The following is a 27785-nucleotide window of genomic DNA, read 5'->3' as shown; positions in this document are numbered from 1 at the left end:
AAACAGATGGAAAATGTTAGGGATGAACTGCGGAAGAAACTAGATGAGCAAAGCCTTTTCAGTTTCGACCAAAAAGTATATCAAAAAACAGAATCAGCGAAAAATGATATACTTCTGAAGCAAAATGAAAAACTAAACAATTTACAAAAGAGTAAAGAAGAGAAAAATAAACAAGTTAAAAAAAACTGGAGAACAGCATATAATCCATCAACAACCGAAAAGACAGCAGCAGAAAAGCAGCAAATCGTCACAATAACAGAATAAGCAGCAGCAAAAAAGCAGCAAATCATCATAACAACAGAGTAATGAACAGCAAGAAATGAAGTATTCAAAACCCAAAGAAATTACAGCAAGGAACAGTAATACACATATAGCACCTCCCAAAACTTCAGTAAACCAAAGAGTCAACATAAATAGGAATTTTGTAAATTCAAACAAGAATCAACAGGATGAACAACAGCGAAAAAACTTGACTCCCCAGGGCACAACAAAGAAGACATACACAGAAGCCGTAAAACAAGGGGAATCAGAAACAGTGACCATGAGAAAGACTTTGACAATCCTGGTAAAGATTTTACAAGGGCTAATAAAGATGAAATCACAAGACAAAAGAATAGGAGGTTCCACAGATTCAAAAGTAGAAGAGAGTGAAAAAAAGAAATAAAGCAAAAACAAATTAAGAGAGGTAAAGAAACAGTGTTAAACCTCTCACGTAAAAGATTAACTGATAATGAATATATAATGTTAGGCAAAGGGCTAAAATTCTGTCCCAAACCAAAATGTCAAAATAAAATTAAATTAGCTGAAGAAATCTTTAATTTTTCTAGACACCTAAAATTGAAAGAATTTTTATATGATAAAGCATACAACAATTCAGAGAGTAAATCGATTTCTTTTCATTAAAAAAAAATGGGTTATTTTAACACAATTAAATCATCTTTCACACCAACTAGTGAATGTGATTCATATTTAGATTTTTATATTGACGCGATCACAAGAGAGATATTAACTGATAATCATAAAAAGCTATATCATAGTAATATTTCTAAGGATGAAATTAAGTCTTTATATAATCTAATGAATGACAAGAGTATAGTTATTAAAAAGGCTGATAAATCAAACACTATTATTATTATGAATCAAGAAGGTTATGTTAAAGAAGTTGAACATCAATTAAATGATGAAAAATACTACAAACATATTAAAAAAAATCCGTCAATAGAAATTAAATAAAAAATTTCAACACGCATTAATGAGATTGCTAAAATAATAATTCTGTATATGAGGAATTTGATACCTACCCTCTTAACACATGTACACCTCAATTCTACATGATACTCAAAACTCATAAAAATCCTGATCATAATTTACCTTTAACTTTTCCAGAACGACCCATTATATCAGGTTATAATTCATATACTGAAAACCTATCCAAATTTATTGATAGTGTTTTACAACCCTTAATGAAATCACTTCCTTCATACATTAAAGATACTACTGATTTCATTAAAAAGTTGAAGTCTATTCCACAACTATCTGATAACTCAATCCTTGTATCAGTAGATGTAACATCATTATATACCAACATTCTGCATGCAGATTGTATTGAAGCGTGTATATATTTTATTGATAACAATCCTAATAATAGCACACTATCTAGTGAAGATATTTGTAAAATAATAAAACTTATCTTGGAAAACAATTATTTTCAATTTAATAATATGAATTGCATACAAATAATGGGTATGGCAATGGGTAGTCCTATGGCTTCTTCATATGCTTCCCTTTTCATGGGTAAATTAGAAAAAGATTTTCTTCAAAACGAAAAGTTTAATCCATCGGTTTGGTTCAGATTTTTAGATGACATATTTATGATCTGGAACCATTCAAAAGAAGAATTGAAAAATTTATTGATCGCCTAAAACATTTTCACCCGACGATTAAATTTACTTATACTGTATCTAGTACGCATGTTTCATTTTTAGATGTAAATGTAATAAAAAAATATTGATAACACTATCTCTACAAATATTCATATCAAGGAAACTAATATCCACCAATATGTGGAATATTCTTCATGTCATCCCATGTCATGTAAAAATGGTATACCATATAGCCAGGCCAAAAGATACAGATGCATTATTTCAGATGATTGTCAATTACAAATTTCTCTGAATAAATTACAAACATATTTCCTAAATAGAAATTATCCTACATATATAATTGATTCTGTGCTGAACAAAGCCCGTAATCTTACTCAACATGAGGCTTTAAACACAGCAGATTGTAAAACAGAGAGAGATGTAATTCCTTTCACAATACAATATAATCCTTCATTACCTAATATAGGTCGTATAATTAATAAATATTATAGTCTCCTAAATTTATCCAATAAAACCAGCGTAAAATCACTTTACAAAATTAAACCAAATTCTCGCTTATAGGAGACCCAAGAAATTGCAAGATTTTTTAATTAGAACTAAACAGACAGAAAATAAAAAAATTCACTTTTTGTCATCTAAATGTAAAAGACACCAGTGCTCTCAATGTGCAAACATAAGAGAAAGTACTTCTTTCAGTAGCGATAATACAAAAGAGGTATTTTCTATACGTGATAACACTAACTGCATATCAATTGATGTGATTTATCTGATAACCTGTAAAAAATGTAGCTTGCAATATGTTGGACGAACACTTCAACAAGTTTCTAAGAGAATGAATAATCATCGCTTTCATATAAAAATTATAGAGATCCTCAGTTTTCCTCTAATATTTCAATACACTTTAACACCAATAATCATTCTCTACTCAATTTCTCTTTCATGCCAATAGATATTCTGCATGGTGACATGAACAGACTTATTGGATTCATAAGTTATTTACTTTGTATCCTAATGGGCTTAATGCCAATGCACTATATAAAATTGTATAATTTAAATTGATATATTGTATATCCTTTATAACAATATAATTATAAGTATGACTGTTTGTCTCTATTTTATTTTATTATTTTACTGAGTTGTGATAACAAACTTTTGCTAATGGATGAATGAATAATGGACAGATGATGAATGGATGACAGATAACAGGCCATCGCATAAACTCTTATGGTTTCAAACCAGTAGAACTAATAATAGTACAATGGTGTTAATCTGAGCAGTCAAATGGGATACAAAACAAAAGCAATCATGTCGTTTCTATTGTGAACTTGACTGGCTACTTGAGGAGCATGGTGTAACAAGTCCTTAATACTGACCATAGCAGAATCAAAGATAGGATGTCCTGGTTAAAGAATAATATTGCATCCTAAACTACCATATTTATCCATATATATACCCACCCAATTTTTATAACAATATATTTTGGGAAATATTTACTTTGGATATCTTTAACAGTAAGTCCACCCCTGCCATGATCAAAACCTTATATATTTCCCATGACATGTCAGAGACAGAAATCACCTGGTGTGTGATGTCCATGCACATCAAAATACTGTATCATCAGAATACTTTATATTCAGCATATGTAATTTTATCAAGTTTTATTCACAATGAAAATATGTATAATTTTTAGGGTGTGGTTGGGTGTTAAAAAAAATTTTATTCATCTAATACTTATCTGTTCCTACTACCTTGCTTTCCTTTTCTGGGATGCAAATCTCCCATCTAGAATTCCCTCCATCAACTGGTATTGGGATTTAAAGAACAGAAATAAACAAGATCACAGTCTGACTTCTGCATCACAACCCACTTATGTTATACTATCCTCTTCCGACTTGGACCTAGAGTACAGGACATCAGAGTCCTGACTTGGACATACAGTACAGGACATCGGAGTCCTAACTTGGACCTAGAGTACAGGACATCAGAGTCCTGACTTGGACCTAGAATACAGGAGATCAGAGATAGGTGGAAGTATGGAACTCTGCAAGTGTAGCTGACAAGTATTATGCACATAAATCAGTTGTACCCACTACCACCACCACCACTAATGCCTTGTTGAATCTACCAGCTAGGAAGGAGCCTGATTTTATTAAAATATCACACTTACCCTTACGATTGGGGTCTTCACTACTGTAAGCTGGTAGAAGGTTGGTACACTTGTTGTACTGTTACTAACAATAAAAATAAAAGCCTTCATTCTGCTGTAACAAAGATTGAAGGTAAAAGGATGAAAAGGCAGTGCGAGGCCAACAGAATGCAGCTCTCGTAACATCATCCAAAAAAGACTGATTCAATAGGTCCAAGTTGAAGCAATATTCCTAAATGCAGGGACCTAATCCTTGTGAAAAGACATAATCCTTGTGAAAAAGAAGGTCCTTCTCAGTTAGGGACTAATAAGCTCCCTTGATAGTGATGATAATCTACCTAGAAATAGTGGATGCCATAAAATCAGAGGAATCCTTTACAGGCAACAAGAGATGCTTCCGTCACTTTCTTCTCCCTGTGGAGGAAGCCCAATAAAACCTTAAGCCCTAACTGGTGAAAGGAGTCTAGTTTGGTCATCCCCAGCACAGATATAACTGAGACTGCAAATCTGAACAGAAGTGGGGCTATTGAAGGTAGATGATTTTTTGCCACAAACCAAGGTTGGCAAAGAGACACCAACACATAATTACTGTTGAACCATAAACAAACCTTTCCCTGACAGGTCATGAAACTTGCTCCTCCTCGCAGATGCCCAGCAGAAAAACAGTTTTAAGTGTAAGGTTCTTGAAGGAAGCTTCACTCAGTGGTTCGCATATAAGGTTTAGACAACACCCAAAGAACACGAGAGATTCTATCTAGGCATCAGTGAACAAGATACTGATCTCTGAAGCTCAAAATGCATGATAACATAAGACAGATGAGGGCCCAACCCGATGGTAGGTGTGTCAGAAAGGGCTGCCCTATAGCACCTAACACCTAACTGAATTCAAAGGGGATCAGGTAGGACCAATTCATTTCCTACTGCACCAATCACTGAAGATTTTCCACTTTGCATTCTAGACCTTGAAAGTAGGCTGCCTCTTCTGTGGTAATCTCCTGGGCTTGTCTACCAACAGGTCAATTAGGTTTCTGTATCATGACTGTTGAGGCCATGGAGGTGGGGAGGGGTGGCAAGATGAACCAAGCAGTGGCGATCTTGACTTGGTGGAGCACCTGTGGAATCTGAAAGGAGGTGGGAAAGCATATGCAAACAGATGATTCCACTTTAGAGTGAAGGTATCTACTGCCTAGGGCCTCTGATCCAGGGGAGGGGAAACAATAAATGGGAACTTGTCGTTCCATATCATTACAAACAAGTAGACCAAGGGTCTCCTCCAACAAAAAAACAACTGTGCCACCAAATGGTGCACAGTCCACACTGCACCCCCCTCAACCTCCAACTGACTGTCCACCAGTATGTTCCTCTTTTTATGCAATATGGTGGACCTGAAGCATGATCTTATTTGAGACTGCCCATCGAAGAAGTTAGCATTCTTCCATACAAAAGAGAAGGAGAATGTCTTACTCATTGTCACCTAAGGTAAACAAAGACCCCATATAGGGCTAGCGACAGTGCCTACATTTCCAAGTTTACATTAACAGATGCTTCTTCCCAGGACCCAGAACAATAAAGAACTATTTTCAAATGCTCCAGTTCAGCACCCCATCCAGAATTTAATGTCAGTTTTTAAAAAAAGGAGTGGTGTTTGGGGGGTTGTGAAATTGGGACTTTGGTCAGAAAATTGTCACAATTTAAATAATAACTCAAGTAGTGGCAAAAAATTGGATCCCAGAGGGACAAAAGGAATTTGTGTGGTTTCCAGTCTGCAAGACAGGAACTGGAGTGGGTGCAAAAGTCTACAGAGGAGAATAATGCGTTCAGCTGAGTTCAGAGTTCCCAAGCCAACAAAAAAATCTTGGCTAGGAGAGTGATTATGAGGAACATGACTTTATCAATCCTGCCTGGAGGAACATGAATTCTCCCATGGCTGGCGAGGAAATTCATCCCCACATCAAGTCTTAAGAAGGGGCAAAATCGAACTTATCTAGGTTTGGGATAAGACCCAGATGAGTCACTGAATGAACAGAAGGACATGTCCTTCTAAAGGAAGTCTCTGATAACACTGTATATCAACCACTTGTCAAGATACTGGAGAATGGAGATCCATGGAGACATGTGGGCAACAACTACCTCCATCACTGTGTCAAAAGCTCTTGGGTGTGGGCGAGTACAAACAAATGAGCTCAAAAATGAACTACCAACTGGCTGAGACAAAAATGGAGGTATTTCCTGGTGGAGGCAAAATAGGGATGTGAAGATATACATCTGAAGATCAATGGGGAACACCCAGTGACACAGCCTTATGGGGTTCCTGATTAAGGCAGTAGTCTCTATCATGAAGCATTCTTACCAAAGGAATTTGTTAAGGTTGATTATAAGCCAAAATTACTGGCTTTTATTCTGTGACACCAGAAATTTTTGGGGGACAGGCTGGAATCTGTACATTTCTTACCCTCTCAACTGTGCTCTACAACAGAAGAGTTTGTACCTTCTCCTGCTTTTAATGCCCCAGTTTGGACTGATGAAAGACAATGGGAATCATGATAAAGGAGTATGTTTCCAAAACAAAGCCTGTAATCATCATTTAGGGGGGAAGTGGACCCACACATCATCCATTATGCCTGACCAAGCTTCTGAAATGAGAAAAGCAAGTTCCTAGTTTGAAGAATGTCTTTTTTGGGGGAAGGGATGGAGTCTGACAACCTCATCTAGCAAACAACAGGTTAGAGGGAGCATTGAACTGAGGCTGCTTTTATAACTGTGTGTGTTGCAGCTTCTAGAAATTTTTTGTAGAAGGTCCCAAAGCACAGACAGCACTTTTTGCCCTGTTCTGATGGACTAGAAGGGTCTGCAAGGGACTGGTGTCGTTGATCCCTCAAATCCTACAGAGGGGATAAGGTCATCAAAATGTGTCTCCACCATATGAGCATCAAACCTTACATGGTTTTTGCTGTAGTCTAGCAAGACCTTTTAAGTCTCCAAAGCAGCAATCTGAAGAGCTGAAGCAGCTCTGCTGACAGTGCCATGGACAATGAAAGCATATGCCTTAACATCTTTGCTATGGCCTCAAGTACATAATTAAGTGCCATAGGAGACGATGATTCCTTCTTCAAGAGACTGAAGGAAGCGACCAACAATAAATTAGCATGCAAAGCAATTATGACAAGAGTAATGGCCTTAAGCTCCAGTGCCTCCAAGATTTTAAAATGGAAGCAAGTCCAGGTTCCAGCAAATATCCCCACTTGGCCTGAAAGGTGGAGGGGGATGGAATCCCTAATAGAAGGGGAGAGGGGACAGTCACCACCAGCTCCGCAATAAACTCATTCCAACTGACCATGATAGATATAATGTTGTCATTCTGCACAAATGCCTGATAATACATGACTGTCCCTCCTTGAGTCTCTCTGTGAAGATGGATATGTGGGGAAAAGATTGTCCATTTTCCTGAAGCCACACAAGGTGGGAGATGGGACTGACCCTACTAATGGAACTTTTGTCTATCCTTGATTGTCTGGGGGAGAATAATGCTGCCTCCTTCCTCACCATGAGAGGGAGTGAAGACTCAATTCCCATTAGGGTGTGTCCACACATCTTGTAGGTATTAAAAGGGAACTTAAACAGGGAGAACGCCAATCAGATCCACTTTACTCAGGCAAGAACCAGCCAACTCTCTATCCCCATCAGGATTAATTGGTATAGCACAGAAATGGGGTGGGTGTGGGTGTTTAAGACCAACTTGGCATCAAAGAAGTCTTTTGGTGTAAATCCATGTCAATATGACTTTCTAATCAGAATCAATAAAAGATTTTCAAGACAGCTGTTGTGGCAGCCATACTGGAAATCAGATCAGCATCATTTTTATTTAGGGTCCACCTCATATCATAAAGAGATTTTTAGTAAAATCTGATGTTGGTACAACCATCCATTCTGGAGGGGTAGCAATAACAAGATTCCTCAAGATGGTCACTTTGAGGTGTCCATACTGGATGTCACATCCTTGCCATTTTCACCTAAATCCAACTGGACATCACAAGAAGTTTATCTAGCAAAAAGCCTACATCAACATGACTTTCTATTCATGAAGAGTTGTGACAACAAGATTTTAATGATGGCTGATATGGTGGTCATATTAGACACCATATTTATTTTAGGACCAACTAGACAATTAGTCTTTCAGTGAAAACTCCATGTTATGACCATCCATACAGGAGAAGTAGTGATAACAAGATTTTCAAGATGGCCACTGTGGTGGGCATATTGGATTTCTGAGCAGCACAATTTTCATTTTGGATCATGGAGACCATGGGAAGACTGTATGTGTCAAGTTTCAATGCAATCCTCAAAGTAGGTGGAGTAGTGATAACAAAATTGTCTTAATGGACAGATGAAAGACAGATTAAAGACCATACCACAAGCTCTGATCAATGACTAGAAAGCTAGAAACAAAAAGAGAATATTTCAGCAGGTAAATGACATCAGCACATGCAGTGTTCAGTTTCTTGAGTGGGTGTGATGTTTCTATTTTTGTCTTGAGTAGACCACATTAACAACTGAGAACTCTAGTTTCTATAAAACTGAAAGGCTTCTGTGCCACTATTCTTCCTGTCAAAGTTGGTGAAGTGTTAAGTGTTTGTTGTGAAGTCATTTAAAGGTTTTTCTATATTTAGCAACAGAACCTATTAGATGACAGACACCATCTGTACAAATATGACTGACCTTTATGCCAGAATGATGTCTGCCAAATTAGGTTGAAACTGACCTGATGGAACTGAAAATGGCCGATGTTACCATACCTCACCAGGCATATGACCAGGAAGGTGAAAAACTCACCTGCCAACTGAAGGCATCAATTCTTTCATATCTTCAAGGCATGGAGATCTGAAATAATAATAATAATAATAACAATAAATGATAATGATCATAATCATCTAAATTCATTAGGGATGTGAGAATGGCCTGGATTGTCTACAGCTTGGAAAACTTGGTTTGTACTTGTATGTTTTGAAACAAGCTAAGAATAATGGGTTAGAGAAAAACAGAGAACTAGAATACTGGGTTTTCAGATAACTTGTTCATCATTATAATGAAACTACTAGATAACAAAGCAATAAAGATCATTAGGGAACTTGAATCACAGACCGCAGAATCTTAAAAAATAATCTTCTCAACTCATTTAACCTAACAAATTATACTTCAAGACTGACGAGCAGGTTCCTTGTATTTCAAGGGGTTAATCTGAATGCATTAATTGCTCATGGCATTGCAGACAAAACCACGGTACAAAGAAGGATGTAAATAACTTTTAGAATGCATTGATGGTGAGACTGGGTGAGAAAAAAACAAAAAGCACAAGACTTTAATTGGAATAAGATTACTTGTAGCAGACTATGACCTGCATGTCAATCCCCAACTAATGCATCTATACAGCAATGAAATAAGCAGACTATGACCTGCATGTCAATCCCCAACTAATGCATCTATACAGCAATGAAATAAGCAGACTATGACCTGCATGTCAATCCCCAACTAATGCATCTATACAGCAATGAAATAAGCAGACTATGACCTGCATGTCAATCCCCAACTAATGCATCTATACAGCAATGAAATAAGCAGACTATGACCTGCATGTCAATCCCCAACTAATGCATCTATACAGCAATGAAATAAGCAGACTATGACCTGTATGTCAATCCCCAACTAATGCATCTATACAGCAATGAAATAAGCAGACTATGACCTTCATGTCAATCCCCAACTAATGCATCTAAACAGCAATGAAATAAGCAGACTATGACCTGCATGTCAATCCCCAACTAATGCATCTATACAGCAATGAAATAAGCAGACTATGACCTGCATGTCAATCCCCAACTAATGCATCTAAACAGCAATGAAATAAGCAGACTATGACCTGCATGTCAATCCCCAACTAATGCATCTATACAGCAATGAAATAAGCAGACTATGACCTGCATGTCAATCCCCAACTAATGCATCTAAACAGCAATGAAATAAGCAGACTATGACCTGCATGTCAATCCCCAACTAATGCATCTATACAGCAATGAAATAAGCAGACTATGACCTTCATGTCAATCTCCAACTACTGCATCACAACAGCAATGAAATAAGCAGACTATGACCTGCATGTCAATCCCCAACTAATGCATCTATACAGCAATGAAATAAGCAGACTATGACCTTCATGTCGATCTCGAACTACAGCATCTCAATAGCAATGAAATAAGCAGACTATGACCTGCATGTCAATCTCCAACTACAGCATCTCAATAGCAATGAAATAAGCAGACTATGACCTGCATGTCAATCCCCAACTAATGCATCTAAACAGCAAAGAAATAAGCAGACTATGACCTGCATGTCAATCCCCAACTAATGCATCTATACAGCAATGAAATAAGCAGACTATGACCTGCATGTCAATCCCCAACTAATGCATCTAAACAGCAATGAAATAAGCAGACTACGACCTGCATGTCAATCCCCAACTAATGCATCTATACAGCAATGAAATAAGCAGACTATGACCTGCATGTCAATCCCCAACTAATGCATCTATACAGCAATGAAATAAGCAGACTATGACCTTCATGTCAATCCCCAACTAATGCATCTATACAGCAATGAAATAAGCAGACTATGACCTGCATGTCAATCCCCAACTAATGCATCTAAACAGCAATGAAATAAGCAGACTATGACCTTCATGTCAATCCCCAACTAATGCATCTATACAGCAATGAAATAAGCAGACTATGACCTTCATGTCAATCCCCAACTAATGCATCTATACAGCAATGAAATAAGCAGACTATGACCTGCATGTCAATCCCCAACTAATGCATCTATACAGCAATGAAATAAGCAGACTATGACCTTCATGTCAATCCCCAACTAATGCATCTATACAGCAATGAAATAAGCAGACTATGACCTTCATGTCAATCCCCAACTAATGCATCTAAACAGCAATGAAATAAGCAGACTATGACCTGCATGTCAATCCCCAACTAATGCATCTATACAGCAATGAAATAAGCAGACTATGACCTTCATGTCAATCCCCAACTAATGCATCTAAACAGCAATGAAATAAGCAGACTATGACCTGCATGTCAATCCCCAACTAATGCATCTATACAGCAATGAAATAAGCAGACTATGACCTGCATGTCAATCCCCAACTAATGCATCTATACAGCAATGAAATAAGCAGACTATGACCTTCATGTCAATCCCCAACTAATGCATCTAAACAGCAATGAAATAAGCAGACTATGACCTGCATGTCAATCCCCAACTAATGCATCTATACAGCAATGAAATAAGCAGACTATGACCTTCATGTCAATCCCCAACTAATGCATCTATACAGCAATGAAATAAGCAGACTATGACCTTCATGTCAATCTCCAACTACTGCATCACAACAGCAATGAAATAAGCAGACTATGACCTGCATGTCAATCCCCAACTAATGCATCTATACAGCAATGAAATAAGCAGACTATGACCTTCATGTCGATCTCGAACTACAGCATCTCAATAGCAATGAAATAAGCAGACTATGACCTGCATGTCAATCTCCAACTACAGCATCTCAATAGCAATGAAATAAGCAGACTATGACCTGCATGTCAATCCCCAACTAATGCATCTAAACAGCAAAGAAATAAGCAGACTATGACCTGCATGTCAATCCCCAACTAATGCATCTATACAGCAATGAAATAAGCAGACTATGACCTGCATGTCAATCCCCAACTAATGCATCTAAACAGCAATGAAATAAGCAGACTACGACCTGCATGTCAATCCCCAACTAATGCATCTATACAGCAATGAAATAAGCAGACTATGACCTGCATGTCAATCCCCAACTAATGCATCTATACAGCAATGAAATAAGCAGACTATGACCTTCATGTCAATCCCCAACTAATGCATCTATACAGCAATGAAATAAGCAGACTATGACCTGCATGTCAATCCCCAACTAATGCATCTATACAGCAATGAAATAAGCAGACTATGACCTTCATGTCAATCCCCAACTAATGCATCTATACAGCAATGAAATAAGCAGACTATGACCTGCATGTCAATCCCCAACTAATGCATCTATACAGCAATGAAATAAGCAGACTATGACCTTCATGTCAATCCCCAACTAATGCATCTATACAGCAATGAAATAAGCAGACTATGACCTGCATGTCAATCCCCAACTAATCCATCTAAACAGCAATGAAATAAGCAGACTATGACCTTCATGTCAATCCCCAACTAATGCATCTATACAGCAATGAAATAAGCAGACTATGACCTTCATGTCAATCCCCAACTAATGCATCTATACAGCAATGAAATAAGCAGACTATGACCTGCATGTCAATCCCCAACTAATGCATCTATACAGCAATGAAATAAGCAGACTATGACCTTCATGTCAATCCCCAACTAATGCATCTATACAGCAATGAAATAAGCAGACTATGACCTTCATGTCAATCCCCAACTAATGCATCTAAACAGCAATGAAATAAGCAGACTATGACCTGCATGTCAATCCCCAACTACAGCATCTCAATAGCAATGAAATAAGCAGACTATGACCTGCATGTCAATCCCCAACTAATGCATCTAAACAGCAATGAAATAAGCAGACTATGACCTGCATGTCAATCCCCAACTAATGCATCTATACAGCAATGAAATAAGCAGACTATGACCTGCATGTCAATCCCCAACTAATGCATCTAAACAGCAATGAAATAAGCAGACTATGACCTTCATGTCAATCCCCAACTAATGCATCTATACAGCAATGAAATAAGCAGACTATGACCTGCATGTCAATCCCCAACTAATGCATCTATACAGCAATGAAATAAGCAGACTATGACCTTCATGTCAATCCCCAACTAATGCATCTAAACAGCAATGAAATAAGCAGACTATGACCTGCATGTCAATCCCCAACTAATGCATCTATACAGCAATGAAATAAGCAGACTATGACCTTCATGTCAATCCCCAACTAATGCATCTATACAGCAATGAAATAAGCAGACTATGACCTGCATGTCAATCCCCTACTAATGCATCTAAACAGCAATGAAATAAGCAGACTATGACCTGCATGTCAATCCCCAACTAATGCATCTAAACAGCAATGAAATAAGCAGACTATGACCTGCATGTCAATCTCCAACTAATGCATCTATACAGCAATGAAATAAGCAGACTATGACCTTCATGTCAATCTCCAACTACTGCATCACAATAGCAATGAAATAAGCAGACTATGACCTGCATGTCAATCCCCAACTAATGCATCTATACAGCAATGAAATAAGCAGACTATGACCTTCATGTCGATCTCGAACTACAGCATCTCAATAGCAATGAAATAAGCAGATTATGACCTGCATGTCAATCTCCAACTACAGCATCTCAATAGCAATGAAATAAGCAGGCTATGACCTTGATGTCAATCTCCAACTACAGCATCTCAATAGCAAAGAAATAAGTAGACTATGACTTTCATGTCAATCTCCAACTACTGCATCACAATAGCAATGAAATAAGCAGACTATGACCTGCATGTCTATGCCCAACTACTGCATCTCAATAGCAATGAAATAATTAGACTATGACCTGCATGTCAATCTCCAACTTCTGCATCAAAATAGCAATGAAATAAACAGACTATGGCCTGCATGTTTAGGAAAAACTGCTGCATTACAAGAGAGACAAAACAGGCAAATCATTACGAATATTTAAAGCCCATCCTCAGATGAAGATATTAATCCAAACCCGAATGTAAAATCTGGCAAGGATTCCATCTTCACTGTTAAGCCCATCCTCAAAAGATATTAACAAAAAAAACCAATGTAATATTTGGCAAAGATTTGATCTTCTCTGCTATGGTCATCCTCAGATGAAAATATTAACCCAAAACCCAATGTAATTTTTGGAAAAAGATCCCATCTTCACTGCTGAGCTCATCTTTAGATGAAGATATTAACCCATGCTCCAATATTATATTTGGTAAAGATTCCATCTTCACTCCAATGTAATTTTTGGCAAAGATTTCCAAAGTGACATATCTAAGATGAATTATTGCTATATATAAAGAAATAAAGAAATTAATATTATTTCAGTAAAAGTTTTTGTACTTGCCTTTTAAGCAACTTTTTGTACAGGGCTTGAGGAAAGCTGAGCTGAATGATTGTGAAATTATAAATGGCCAGACCACATAAACAGCCAATCAAGAGGTACATCTGTTTGTCTTCAAATGTCTGCAATAAATAATTTGATACTGTGAAATCTGATCATGTCACAGGCCCATCTCAAGCCCCTCATCTCATTAGATGGAACAGATTGAACAAAGACTTTGACTGACCCCCAAATCATTAACCCATGTGGAAATTACAGCTTTTTTACTTGGACCCAGATTATATGTAGGACATCAGAGATGGGATGGAGTAGGGAATGTTGTAATGGTGACAGGTATTTTGTAATTAAAAGCTAGTCCCCCCCACCAATTTTAACAGCAGTAATACATTACCTGTAACTTCTGCCTTGCTGAATTTGTCATTTTGGATGGAGGCCTCAAGGACCTGGTAAATGACCAATGGCAGGAGTGTTCCTACTGTATCTGGGCAGAAGGTTGGGCCACTTTTTTTTAGCCATTACTATAGGGCTGTTACTACAGGAAAATTTCTTCACTCTGATGCACCAAAGATCGATGGTAAAAAGAGAAGAAAGTAGTGTGTGACAAACAAACACAGGTAGTGGCAATAGCCCAGACTTTATTGGCTTTAATTCTCATGAGAGTTTAACTCTTACTCTCAGTGAGGCACTGACTTACCCCCTTTACAGTGAGGACAATCCATCTGGAGATGGTGGATGCTGAAACATCAGTTGAGCCCTTATTAGGTAGGAAGAGAATCTTCTGACTCTTGCCTTCTCAAGAGCTGCAGAAGCCCTAATGGGTCAGAGAAGCCTATCTTGATCATCCCCAGCACAGATACCACTGAGACTGGGGACCTCCAAAAGGAATGGAGCTACTAAAGGAAGTTGTTTCTCTGTCAAGAACCCAGATGTGCAAAGTAGAGAAACTGACACATAATTATCACTGAACTGCAAACATTTTTCTATGGACAAGGCATAAAGCTCACTAATCCTCCTTGCCGACATAAAGGAGGACAGGAGAACTGATTTAAGTGTAAGGTCCTCAAAGGAAGCTTCACTCAATGATTCAAAGGAAGGGCAGTGAGTGCAATAGCATCTCTCTGCACCATTACCAGTCCACCAACCTTAAGAGAGTGTTGATCATGCCTTATACCATGGTCGTGAAAGGGGCACACTTGCTCTGTGTGAAAGGGTGATGTTCATACTCAATCTCATCATGGTGTTTTTTCTCTTAGGAGGGCATTAGGGATCGATCCTTATCAGCACCAACTGCATCAGAACAACCCTCAAGATTTCTTGGGGCTTATATTGATTCCTACCAGACTCATCACCTTTTTATACCCTCCCTGGGGACAAGAGCTTTTCTCTTCTGTGTTATACAGGATCCAAAGAGAGATCCTATACTCTCCCTTGATCAAAACTTCGAAAGATTCCATACCTCCTGGGATTGTGGAGCTCAGGTTGATGGACCTTTCTTCCTCCCATTATAAGTACACCAACTCTCAGCAAGGTTCCAAGTTTCATTTGACAATAGACAACAGAATTGATAATTGTCTTTGCATACACATTTTGGTGTAAACTAATCGGGTGAGGTGATTATCTCACATGGCCTTTTTGTACTTACAATTCCCCACACTCTGAGACATTTTGCACTGGGATGAGAAATAGATACTGTTCAAGTAAGAGTTCTCTATAAAGAAGAATATTCTAATTTAGAACATATACTGTTGAAGTAAGTCCTTTGATAATATTTGAATACAAAAATGTGATGAAAGAGAACTCAAATTTCAGAACAACACAAATGGTGGTGAAACTCATCCCATGTAACAATAATAACTGTAATGCAGATAGAGCTTATAAAAATGTATTCCATAACAAAAGCTAGGCAGTAATTACTTACCACATCACTGGATAATGAGAAAGGAATAAGTTTAAATGATCACTGCTTCCTTAAGCACAACATTACTAGCTCTTGAAAACTATCAAGAAAAAAAAACAACATGGAAATTATTAAGGATCAAGGGATTATCACTCGAACAATATGGAAAATTTGATTAAAAAGTCAAATTGCATCTTTTAGAGATGCAAAATAAAGGTAATTCTCCACAAGTGAATTTCAATTTTATTACATGAATACAGTCCAAGAAAAAGAGAAAGTTTATTCCACATGGGCCTTGGATGTGGGAGTCATTTATGTCAATGTTCTTTCTGTTCTAGGTGTCTAGAACTTCCATGTAATGGGAGAATGGAATTGTGAGCTTGGACGAGGGGACCTGCATACCTAAAGAGGTAAGAAGGCAACAGTGACAAGTAATATATTAATGTTATTCAAAGCTATATTCATATTTTAAAAAATTCACAAACAACTGTTAGAACAATTGAGGCTGAAACAACAAAATATGAAAATGTCTAATCCTACAAATGCTATCTGATATGTACTTTGTGTTTGTTCTTACTTTGTGGCTTTTCTTTCAACCAACTGCAACATAGAATATTTAAACTGAATTTCTACACATGTACAACAATGGCATCAAACCTCTTTCAGTTTCATTGTATATCAAAAAAGTTATGGAAAGCAAGTAAAAATGAAAAAGGATTACCTGTAAAATAAAAACTACATGCAAATTCAGTGAACTCTGTTCCCCTGTCTATCATGGTGAAGTCACCAAATGTGTACATGTACAATGATTAACTCTGAGATTTGTGACAGAGCTAAAGTCTCACCAGACAGCCATAAAAAGTAACAAGTGCCAACTATGAATATCAGTGGGTATTAGAGTAATCAAGTACAGAAATAGGTGCAATGATGGATCAATGACCATGATGTTACTGATGCAACCTTGACTGTGCTACATGACATGGCATTGGATTAAAAAATTTATACCTGTACTTAATATAGCTTCTAAGTTGAGATGCAGCAACCCCATCTTATATGGACATGTGACTTTTACCTTGAAGACAGAACCTTAACAAATGTAGGCAACACATCTTCTTGTGACAATTTACAAGTCTACAAAGTGTAATAGGTATTAAGTTATAAAGAGAATGCATGAAAGACAATCAAAATATTGACCTGTGACGTTGACCATGAAGACAGGTTCCACAATGTGGTAGCCACACAGTATCTAGTGATAATACAAGAGTATACCATATCTTTATATCAAATTGCTTTAAACTTCTATAGCAAACAGAATGTGTGAATAAAACTACATACTGACTGTAACCTTGACCCTAATATTTTGGACAACACAAGTTCATATGATGATATGAAAGTACATGTATACTTTCATCTCAAATGGATCTAAGGTTATGGATCAGAAAGGAAGTGTGATGGAAACCTAACTATTGAAACACAACTGCAACCTCAACAGGGCCCCACAATTTTATGCAATACCCCTTCTAGCTAGTGACAGGTCAACCAGGTATTATCCCTTTATCTTAAACAGCTGAAGGGAAAGTGTGACAGGAAACTAAAATGGCTCAGTGACCTTGGTCTTCAAAATAGGACCTCCATTGTGAAATGTGACACATCTTCTACTGAGAATTTAATTTACTTTGGTGGCATGAAGTTTTCTTTTTAGTTTTGACCCAAAAATAATGTTGGTCATTTATAGTCATGAATATGCCTTCGATATAAGTAGCATTTATTATCTTAAATATATACTGTATTCCACATTGACAAGAGCCATTTTAATTCTTACCAATAGGTAGGTAACACATGAGATTACAGACCATATCTGGGGAAGAATAAATTCTCTCTCTCTCTCTCTCTCTCACACACACACACACACACACACACACAAAAACACTAATAGACATAATAAATCTTACCATTGATGAAAACCAATAAAGTCTTGACTCTTCATAAAATTTAAACATGCCATACTTGGGATCAAGAATTTCTCTCAGTAACAGCATGAAAAACTCCTGTAAATTACAATTATTTCATGTTAAAGTGATTCATAAATACCATTGTAATGTTGTGAAAAGCAGCAATGTTTAAGTTTTAAAATATGTATATTACATTTTACACATGCATTCCTTCCCAAAACAATTTTTAACTGTTTGTTGCAGCATTCATAACAATATACCGGAACCTGTCAATATTCAAAGAACTACTTACCAGAATGTATAAGCACAATTAAAAGAAATCCCAATAAATAATATAATTAATTTTGCAAACAGAAATGTCACCGAACAAAATCAAGTTCTAAAATAACATTGACAAAAGGTCAAGCACATGGTCCCATGGGGAAGAAATGCATTGGTTCTCTTTGGACTGACAATTACATTTGATTATTTGTCTCTGCATGTGAATTAGTTGTTGTGTAAATGTTCTCAAGTTGCATTTGGAGAGTTGCTCACAAAGAAAGTATGTAGCTGTGAATGTGATGGTTGCCAGAAAAAAATATGTCTTGTTTACATTGGTCAATATGTCCCATATTCACAGGAGGAATTTACACTGTGTAGATGAATAGGAGAGTACTGGTTATCTCTTGCTTTTCAAAGCTTTAGAAATAATCAACTGTTTTTATTTATTATAATTTAATTGGTTAAATGTAGTTTAAGTAATACACAGTGCACCCTTCTCTAGCTCCTTGCTGGGCCTCTCTTTGTCTACTATGGTTCTCTGCCCAGACATGATGTCATTGCAGCCAATATATGTGCATTAAATTAACCACTTCTAAGTTCTAGAATCTTCCTTTAGCATAGTTCTTGTTGCTATGTAGAAAAGGTCATCTTCAGTTGAGACACCTTCTGGGTGTTTTGATGTGTAAAGTTGAAACATAGTGACAGGGTCTCAGTCACAACACACTGCAAACATCTTCGTTGTCAGCTCTCTTACATTCCTGACATTTTCATGTGTATAAGTTTCATTTTCCACTGTCAAAGTTCCAATTACTCAACACCATCTGATGCTTGGGTCAAAGAATGAGTAGCCAGTCCATGGTCAATTCAATTTTGAGGTATTTTGAGTAAATTTAATATACAAAACTGTACAGTATATGATCTTGAAAGAAATAAAGAAACCATCTGAAAAAGAGATGACAGTGAATTCTTTCTGATGACCTCTAGCAAATCTGGGTGAGACGAGAAGATAAAAAAAACTCCTGTGCAGTCTGCATTCAACAAATGCTTATTACTGTAGCTAAAAACTCATCTGCATCAATGTGATGTTTGATGACACATGCTACTTCTGATTCCCAACATCAACATGTGTAGGTATTGGATGCCTCAAAGCCAGTAAAGACTATAAACTAAACAGACCCAATAAAAAATGAAATTTTTCAAATGGAATGCAACACTATCAAATGAAAACAAATTTTATAAAAAAATAAAGTTGTATTACAGAATTTGCTTGGAATATAGAAACAGGATGCACATTGCATTCTGCCAATTTTGATGCACCTCCAATCCATTGCTGGAATGCATCTTTCTACAGACCTAATTTCATAGGTAGCTGAACTTTTGATACCAGAGGATCATCTTAAGAGGCTGGGTCTATCTAGTTCTGATATTGCCACTGATCACCAGGAGATGAGGATCATCTTAAGAGGCTGGGTCTAGTTCTCATATTAGGTCCAGTTCTGATATTACCACTGATCAGAGTCAATGGATGAGGATCATCTTAAGAGGCTGGGTCTAGTTCTGATATTGCCACTGATCAGAGTCTATGGATGAGGATCATTTTAAGTGGCTTGGTCTAGTTCTGATATTGCCACTGATCAGAGTCTATGGATGAGGATCATCTTAAGAGGCTTTGTCTAGTTCTGATATTGCCACTGATCAGAGTCAATGGATGAGGATCATCTTAAGAGGCTTAGTCTAGTTCTGATATTGCCACTGATCAGAGTCAATGGATGAGGATCATCTTAAGAGGCTGGGTCTAGTGCTGATATTGTCACTGATCAGAGTCAATGGATGAGGATCATCTTAAGAGGCTGGGTCTAGTTCTGATACTGCCACTGATAAGAGTCAATGGATGAGGATCCTGATTCATATTCTATGATTCAGACTGGTCATCAATGGCAGCAACATATTATGATGTACAGCCTCAACATAAGTTATAAAACAGTCTGGATCAGATAGACAGCAAATATTATCATGGTAAGTAAACAGTAGACAAATTATGTTGAATTTATTAAAACAGACATATTATATAAATATCTTTTTGTATTAGTCTTTTTTCTCCATGTTTCATAACATGAACAGCTTTACCAAGGGATGATATTTATGTCTACCTGCATTTACCATTAACTGACTACGTTTTGTCTTCTTGTATGATACAACGCAAGACCAGTAACTTATGGACAGGGATCAGTAATCTTTTTAAGTTACATTTCCTGTGGGCTGGCAGGATTTTTGCCTCAAATTTCACACATGCACCCTGTATCACCAAACTGCATAACCTGTCAATGACAGAGGTACACCAACTGTGGATGGTTCATGCAGGATCATGTGGTAAAAGGACAATGATGGAGAATAACAATTTACAGCATGATATGGAGTTCAGATTCTCTGTTTCAAGTTGTACTTTATACTGTTAGTATTCAAAGAAACCTGCATGTTCTTGACATTATGTTTTTTTAATATTGTTTTTCAGGTTATGAGCTGATATTACACATCTGAATATGAAAATAAAAATATATGATGGGTTAATGAAAAGTGACGAATATAATTCATTTGACAAAGTACACCAATGTAAAATTATTAACTGTAATTTTAACACATAGAGAAAAAAGCTAGCTGTTGTCATGGTAGTAGGGTGTTAATATAATTTCTCTGCCAGAATCAAATCATCTGAAACAAAACTATGTTCATTTCATCAGTAATTGCAGCATTTTCTTTTATTTATTTTTTTGGTGGGATTCAGTGCAAAATTTCAGTTTCAGTTAAGCAGTGAAAACAAGATTTCAACAAAAGTTTAGGAGTTACCCACCTTTACAACTGTGTTACATATCCAGGTGAAATTCATCATACATATAAGTCAATACTTTCACATTACTATTAACACATCATGTATCAGTTGTTATTTTAGCACTAATGTTGACACATGTATCAATTCATACTTTAACTCTACTGTTAACATATGCATCAATTCATACTTTAACTCTACTGTTAACACATGTATCAATTCATACTTTAACTCTACTGTTAACACATGTATCAGTTCATACTTTAACACTACTGTTAACATATGTATCAGTTCATACTTTAACTCTACTGTTAACATATGCATCAATTCATACTTTAACTCTACTGTTAACACATGTATCAATTCATACTTTAACTCTACTGTTAACACATGTATCAATTCATACTTTAATTCTACTGTTAACACATCATGTATCAGTTCATACTTTAACACTACTGTTAACATATGTCTCAGTTCATACTTTAACTCTACTGTTAACATATGCATCAATTCATACTTTAACTCTACTGTTAACACATGTATCAATTCATACTTTAACTCTACTGTTAACACATGTATCAGTTCATACTTTAACACTACTGTTAACACATGTATCAGTTCATACTTTAACACTACTGTTAACATATGTCTCAGTTCATACTTTAACTCTACTGTTAACATATGCATCAATTCATACTTTAACTCTACTGTTAACACATGTATCAATTCATACTTTAACTCTACTGTTAACACATGTATCAATTCATACTTTAATTCTACTGTTAACACATGTATCAATTCATACTTTAACTCTACTGTTAACACATGTATCAATTCATACTTTAACTCTACTGTTAACATATGCATCAATTCATACTTTAACTCTACTGTTAACACATGTATCAATTCATACTTTGACTCTACTGTTAACACATGTATCAATTCATACTTTAACTCTACTGTTAACACATGTATCAATTCATACTTTAATTCTACTGTTAACATATGTATCAATTCATACTTTAACTCTACTGTTAACATATGCATCAATTCATACTTTAACTCTACTGTTAACACATGTATCAATTCATACTTTAATTCTACTGTTAACACATGTATCAATTCATACTTTAACATTACTGTTAACACATGTATCAATTCATACTTTAACTCTACTGTTAACACATCAAGTATCAATTCATACTTTAACTCTACTCTTAACACATCACGTATCAGTTCATACTTTAACACTACTGTTAACATATCATGTATCAATTCATACTTTAACTCTACTGTTAACTCATGTATCATTCATACTTTAACATTATTGTTAACAAATCATTTATCAGTTCATACTTTAACACTACTGTTAACATACTGTTGATCAGTTAATATCTCAATAATACTGTCAGAACCTCTTATAGCTCTGTTTAATACTACTATTAACAAATCATACATCAGCTAATACTTTAACACTATTGTTACTACATCATACATCAGTTAATCCTTTAACACTATTATTCACTCATATATCAGTTAATCCTTTAACATCACTCTTCAGGATTGGCTGTTTATCACACAATGCTTACAAAACATTTATTTTCCACTATTCTCTTTGCTGAGTTTATAACTCAGTTACTTGTACGTGGTGAATTGCACGATCTGATGCAGATTCTAGTACATACATGATATATGACCCCTTTTTATCATCACTAAATAGTTTTTAATACATTTATGGATGAATTAATTTGTTGTTGAATAAGTATTTAAAGTATGGCAATTCTTGAAGTAGTTTAGGAGGCTTAGTGATAACAAACTTGTGCTAATGGATGGATGGATGATGGATGACTAAAAACACACAACAATAACATTTCAACATAACAAGCAATATAAATGCAATCTGATATAAAACGAGTCCATTGAAAAGACCAATGCTCTAATTGCAAAAAAGAATTTCCTGAAGTTTAAAAACCTTTTATTTTATTCTCAATGCTGAGTGTTGAAACCATCTCCAAGATTCTTGTGTCAAGATTTTTCAAATTAACCATTGTGGCAGCCATACTGGATGTAAGACCAGAACAATTTTCATTCAGGACAAATAAGAAACCATTTAAAGACTTTTCTTGAAAACCCAACACTGATAAGACAGTCAACATTCTTTTGATGAGAATTAGTGACACGATTTTGTATATGTCCAGCTATACAGGTGAAACATTCATGTCAATATGACTTTCCATTTAGGAGGATTAGCAATAACAACATTTTCAAGATGGCTACCATGGTAGTATTATTTGACATAAAACTGACACCATTTTAATTTAATAATAAATCTCCTGGTGAAAACCCAATGTTGTTACAACCTTCCATCTTGGAGGAAATTTCAAAATGTTAGATATAACTGGATATATTGCCACACTTTTTTTTAAAAGACCAACTTGATAGTATAAAAGGTCTTTCAGTGTAAAACTCGTGCTGATATTACCTTCTGTTAAGGAGGAGTAACAATATCAAGATTTTTCAAGATGGCTGCTCTGCTTGTCATATTGGATGTCAGATTGGCATCATTTTCATTACAGACCAATTGGACATTATAATAAGCCTTTAAGTGAAAACCCAATGTTGATAACCATTCAATCTGGCTGAGTAGCAATAACAAGATTTTCAAGATGGCCTCTATAGCAGCCATTTTTGTTTGGGACCAACTAGAGACCATAAGAGGTCTTCCTGTGAAAACCTCATGTTGATACAAAGGTTTTCTTCACTGAAAACCATGTGTTGATATGAGTATCCATTCACAAGGATTAGCATTAACAAGATTTTCATACCTATGTCCAAAGGTACCATTTTTATTTAGGACCAAATCAACATCATAAGAATACTTCTGAAAAAAAACACCATGCTGATGCAACTTTCTATTCAGGAGGAGAAGCAATAACAAGATTTTTAAGCAACCTGATGTCACCGCTATACTGGACATCAGATTGGAACCATTTAGTACCAACTAGAGGTGATTTAAAGTTCTTAGTGAAAAGCCCATGTTGATAAGACCTTACATTAGGAGCAGTGATGAAACAATTTCAAAATGGATGCCATATTGGATGTCAGGGCACCAATATTTTCATTTAGGACCAACTAGAAGCCTGGGATGAATGTGTGTGAAAGGTTTCCTGGCAATCCTCCAAGTAGTTTAGAATGAGTAACAATAACAAACTTGTGCTAGCAGACAGATGTCAAAAATAAAAGGACAGATGTCAGATGACAAGTGACAGAGAACAGGCCATCCTATAAACTCTTCTGGTCTATGACCAGTAAAGCTAAGAAAAAAACCATGTACAATGCATGAAAATGTGTTCAATGATAAACTTAATTTGTAAATTGTGATTGTTTCCAAACGATATCGCATATTATAACTCAACTGCTAAAATTCATGATGCCATTTCTTTTCATCAATTTCATTAATAGTATAAAACTGTATTACATGTCTATGAACTTATAATTTCCTGAAATTAACATAAACTCTTTAAAACTTAAATTTTGTTTTATATTGTCCTTGAAAATAAAGTATCTTTGAAGCTATGCAGAATCAGTATGTATTTTTAAAAAAAAACAATTCTGTGCAGCAGATGTGACAAGGAAAATTTTAATTATTTCAGGAATTTCTTTTTTCTTATCATATTAGCTAAAGAAAACTGAATCAGAGAATATAAAAGAAACATAAAACAAAGATATATCTACAAATTTTCACACAAAGTGCTTCATCAAGTAAAACAAAAATGCCAGGCGACTATAATATACCTTAACAACGACAAAGTATCAAAATATATCAAAACAAGGGAGACAACTCAAACCTTTCTAACACCACCTTCATCTTGTGCCTCCTCCCCAATAAATGTCACCTGAAAACAGATGAAAGTGATGAAGGAATAAAAGCAATCATCAACCTCATAAATTTAAGGTACAGTTTAACTTGAGACAACTAAGCCCTGACAAAAATGATCTCGTAGCTTATGCCACATGCTTTGGTTGATGTTTTTTAATGTTAAGGTATCAGTAAGGGTGGTTTTACAGTCACTGATTAGATTTTACAGACAAGAAGTCTGTGAAGCTGACTAAACATATATTTGCAGGAGTAAACAACCATTAAAGTGTTAATGCCTTCGGCACAAAACTTTTATTCCTGTTCAAATATACACTGGATAATTTTCTACAAAATTGTTGTGTTTTGTCAAAAAATTTGTGTTGGTTTTAACTGAATTGAGAGCAAAGTGCCTTCCCTATGGACATAATGAGGCAGGGATGGCTGACCTAGGGCAGGTGTTGAACACACATCCCTTGGATTATAGTAGTCAGATGCCATACCAAATATGCTCCTGTGGCTCCCTTAAAAAAAAAAAAATTAAAAAAAAAAAGTTCCAAAAACTGAATTGTCCAAAGCAAGTCTTGACATGAAAGTCTCACTGTACATCACAGATTGTACTGGTGAAAATCTGACAATCAACCAATCAGAAAGCATATTATTTGACATTCAACCAAACAAAGAGCACATTACATTCACAGTATTTTAGAATCTATTCTTAGTTAGCCTAAAATACCAACACATTTACACATCAGATTTAATGTGCAAGTCAAGGCTGGTTCTCTCAAGTTCTACTGTACAATCTTTTCACACAAGCCATATCAACAGAAAGCAAGTTCTTGTGGGTGCTGTTGTTGTTGCCGCTGATGGCAATAATTATTGGTAAACAAACCTTTCTTACACCTCCAGCATCTATAGTTTGCTCGTCTCCCTCAAATACAATCTGAAATGAGGGAGAGAGAAATGTTTTTTACGACTCAGGATGCTGATACAATAACTTAACCAGTGAAGATGTTTCTTTCATTAACTGTTACACATTTTAGGATGAATGTTTATAATCAGGAATGAGGAAAACAAAAATGAGAATTAATGCAATTAATTAATTATTTAATGCAATTAATTCTTTCATGATGGTAACTAATAAAAAATATTTAGCTCAGTTAGAACACTATTTGATGAAATATTTTTTTCCAAGATTTTGCAGAAATCTCACAAACAAGCTAAGGTAATCATATTTCTGTTATTTATATATACTACTACTTCCATTGTATACTATCCCTGACCTGACTGCAATCTTTTCCACTCAGCCGTAACTACTGGCTACATACCTTAAGTGGTTTTTTGAGATCAGCACTACCCTGATGAGACAGTTGTTCTAATGTATCGTGTATGATATTTTGTCTGGATACATAAAAAACTAAGCATGGGTTCGCTGGATTAATTGGTAGAAACAGGCTCTGCAAATTCCTTATCTGAACTTCATCTATGGCAGTCTACAGGAGAAAAAAAAAGAGAAGATGCAACAAAATGTACATTATACACCTGCCCTTTGTTTTATAGACTCTGTGCAATGTATATTATTATATACATGCCCTTTGTTTTAAAGACTCTATGCAATGTACATTATACACATGCCATTTGTTTTATAGACTTCATGCACTACACATCAATTATACATATGACCTTTGTTTTATAGACTTTATGCAATGTACATTATATACATGCCCTTTGTTTTATAGACTCTATGCAATGTACATTATACACATGCCCTTTGTTTTATAGACTCTATGCAATGTACATTATACACATGCCCTTTGTTTTATAGACTCTATGCAATGTACATTATGCACATGCCCTTTGTTTTATAGACTCTATGCAATGTACATTATGCACATGCCCTTTGTTTTATAGACTCTATGGAACGTACATTATGCACCTGCCCTTTGTTTCATAGACTCTGTGCAATGTACATTATACACCTGCCCTTTGTTTTATTGGCTCTATGCAATGTACATTATACACATGCCCTTTGTTTTACTGGCTCTATGCAATGTACATTTTATACCTTCCCTTTGTTTCATAGACTCTATGCAATGTACATTATACACCTGCCCTTTGTTTCATGAACTCTATGCGATGTACATTATACACCTGCCCTCTGTTTCATGAACTCTATGCAATGTACATTTTACACATGCCCTTTGTTTTATAGACCTCAATGCAATGTACATAAGTGCTTTTTATTTTTAGAAATCAATGCAATGTACATTATACACATGCCCTTTGTCTTATAGACCTCATTGCAATGTACATTACACACATGCCCTTTGTTTTATAGACTTCTATGCAAGCAATTGAAATTTGTTTGCAGAAACTATTTTCTTCTTTTAGTCACTGTGACTGTGACCCATGACCTTTAGACCCAAAATCAAAAGATTTCTTCCTTATCCTAGATGTAAGCCAGTGACAAAGTTTGCTCCAGGTATGTAAGGCAGAACTAATATAATTGTGCAGGAACCATTTTTTCTTCTCTCAGTCACAGTGATGCTAGCCTTTGACCTTTTGACCCCAAAATCAAAAGACTTCTTCATTCTCCCCAATACAGGCCATCCACCAAATTTGGTCAACATATGTGATGTAGAACTAATGTTACTGTGCAGAAACCATTTTTTTATATATTCTGCTGCAGTGACCTTGAAATTGTTAGTATTCTTTCTTACCTCAAAGGGCCCCGAGTGGCAAGTGGTCTAAAGCGCTCTC

General features: G+C 35.9%; 1 protein-coding gene across 3 annotated transcripts in view; it reads right to left on the bottom strand.

The window, feature by feature from the left end:
* Positions 1 to 27785, bottom strand: part of LOC149802998 (putative E3 ubiquitin-protein ligase HERC4) — a 155588-nt gene that overhangs the window by 39074 nt on the left and 88729 nt on the right. The window contains exons 18-22 of one of the 3 annotated variants that reach the window (XM_089952541.1): positions 26354 to 26518; positions 25918 to 25968; positions 18085 to 18180; positions 14239 to 14357; positions 8860 to 8907 (exon numbers count right to left, since the gene is read on the bottom strand). In XM_089952541.1, coding sequence (XP_089808667.1) covers positions 8860 to 8907; positions 14239 to 14357; positions 18085 to 18180; positions 25918 to 25968; positions 26354 to 26518 — 479 coding nt within the window. Of the gene's footprint in view, positions 1 to 8859; positions 8908 to 14238; positions 14358 to 18084; positions 18181 to 25017; positions 25066 to 25917; positions 25969 to 26353; positions 26519 to 27785 lie in introns of all 3 variants that reach the window. The other 2 variants (XM_089952542.1, XM_089952543.1) reach the window with 2 other exon arrangements.

Source organism: Sinohyriopsis cumingii, chromosome 3, assembly GCF_028554795.1.
Source record: "Sinohyriopsis cumingii isolate HCF-2022 chromosome 3, ASM2855479v2, whole genome shotgun sequence".
Taxonomy (NCBI): Eukaryota; Metazoa; Mollusca; class Bivalvia; order Unionida; family Unionidae; genus Sinohyriopsis; species Sinohyriopsis cumingii.
The sequence above is the reverse complement of the archived record's forward strand: the minus strand, read 5'-3'. Positions and strand labels throughout refer to the sequence as shown.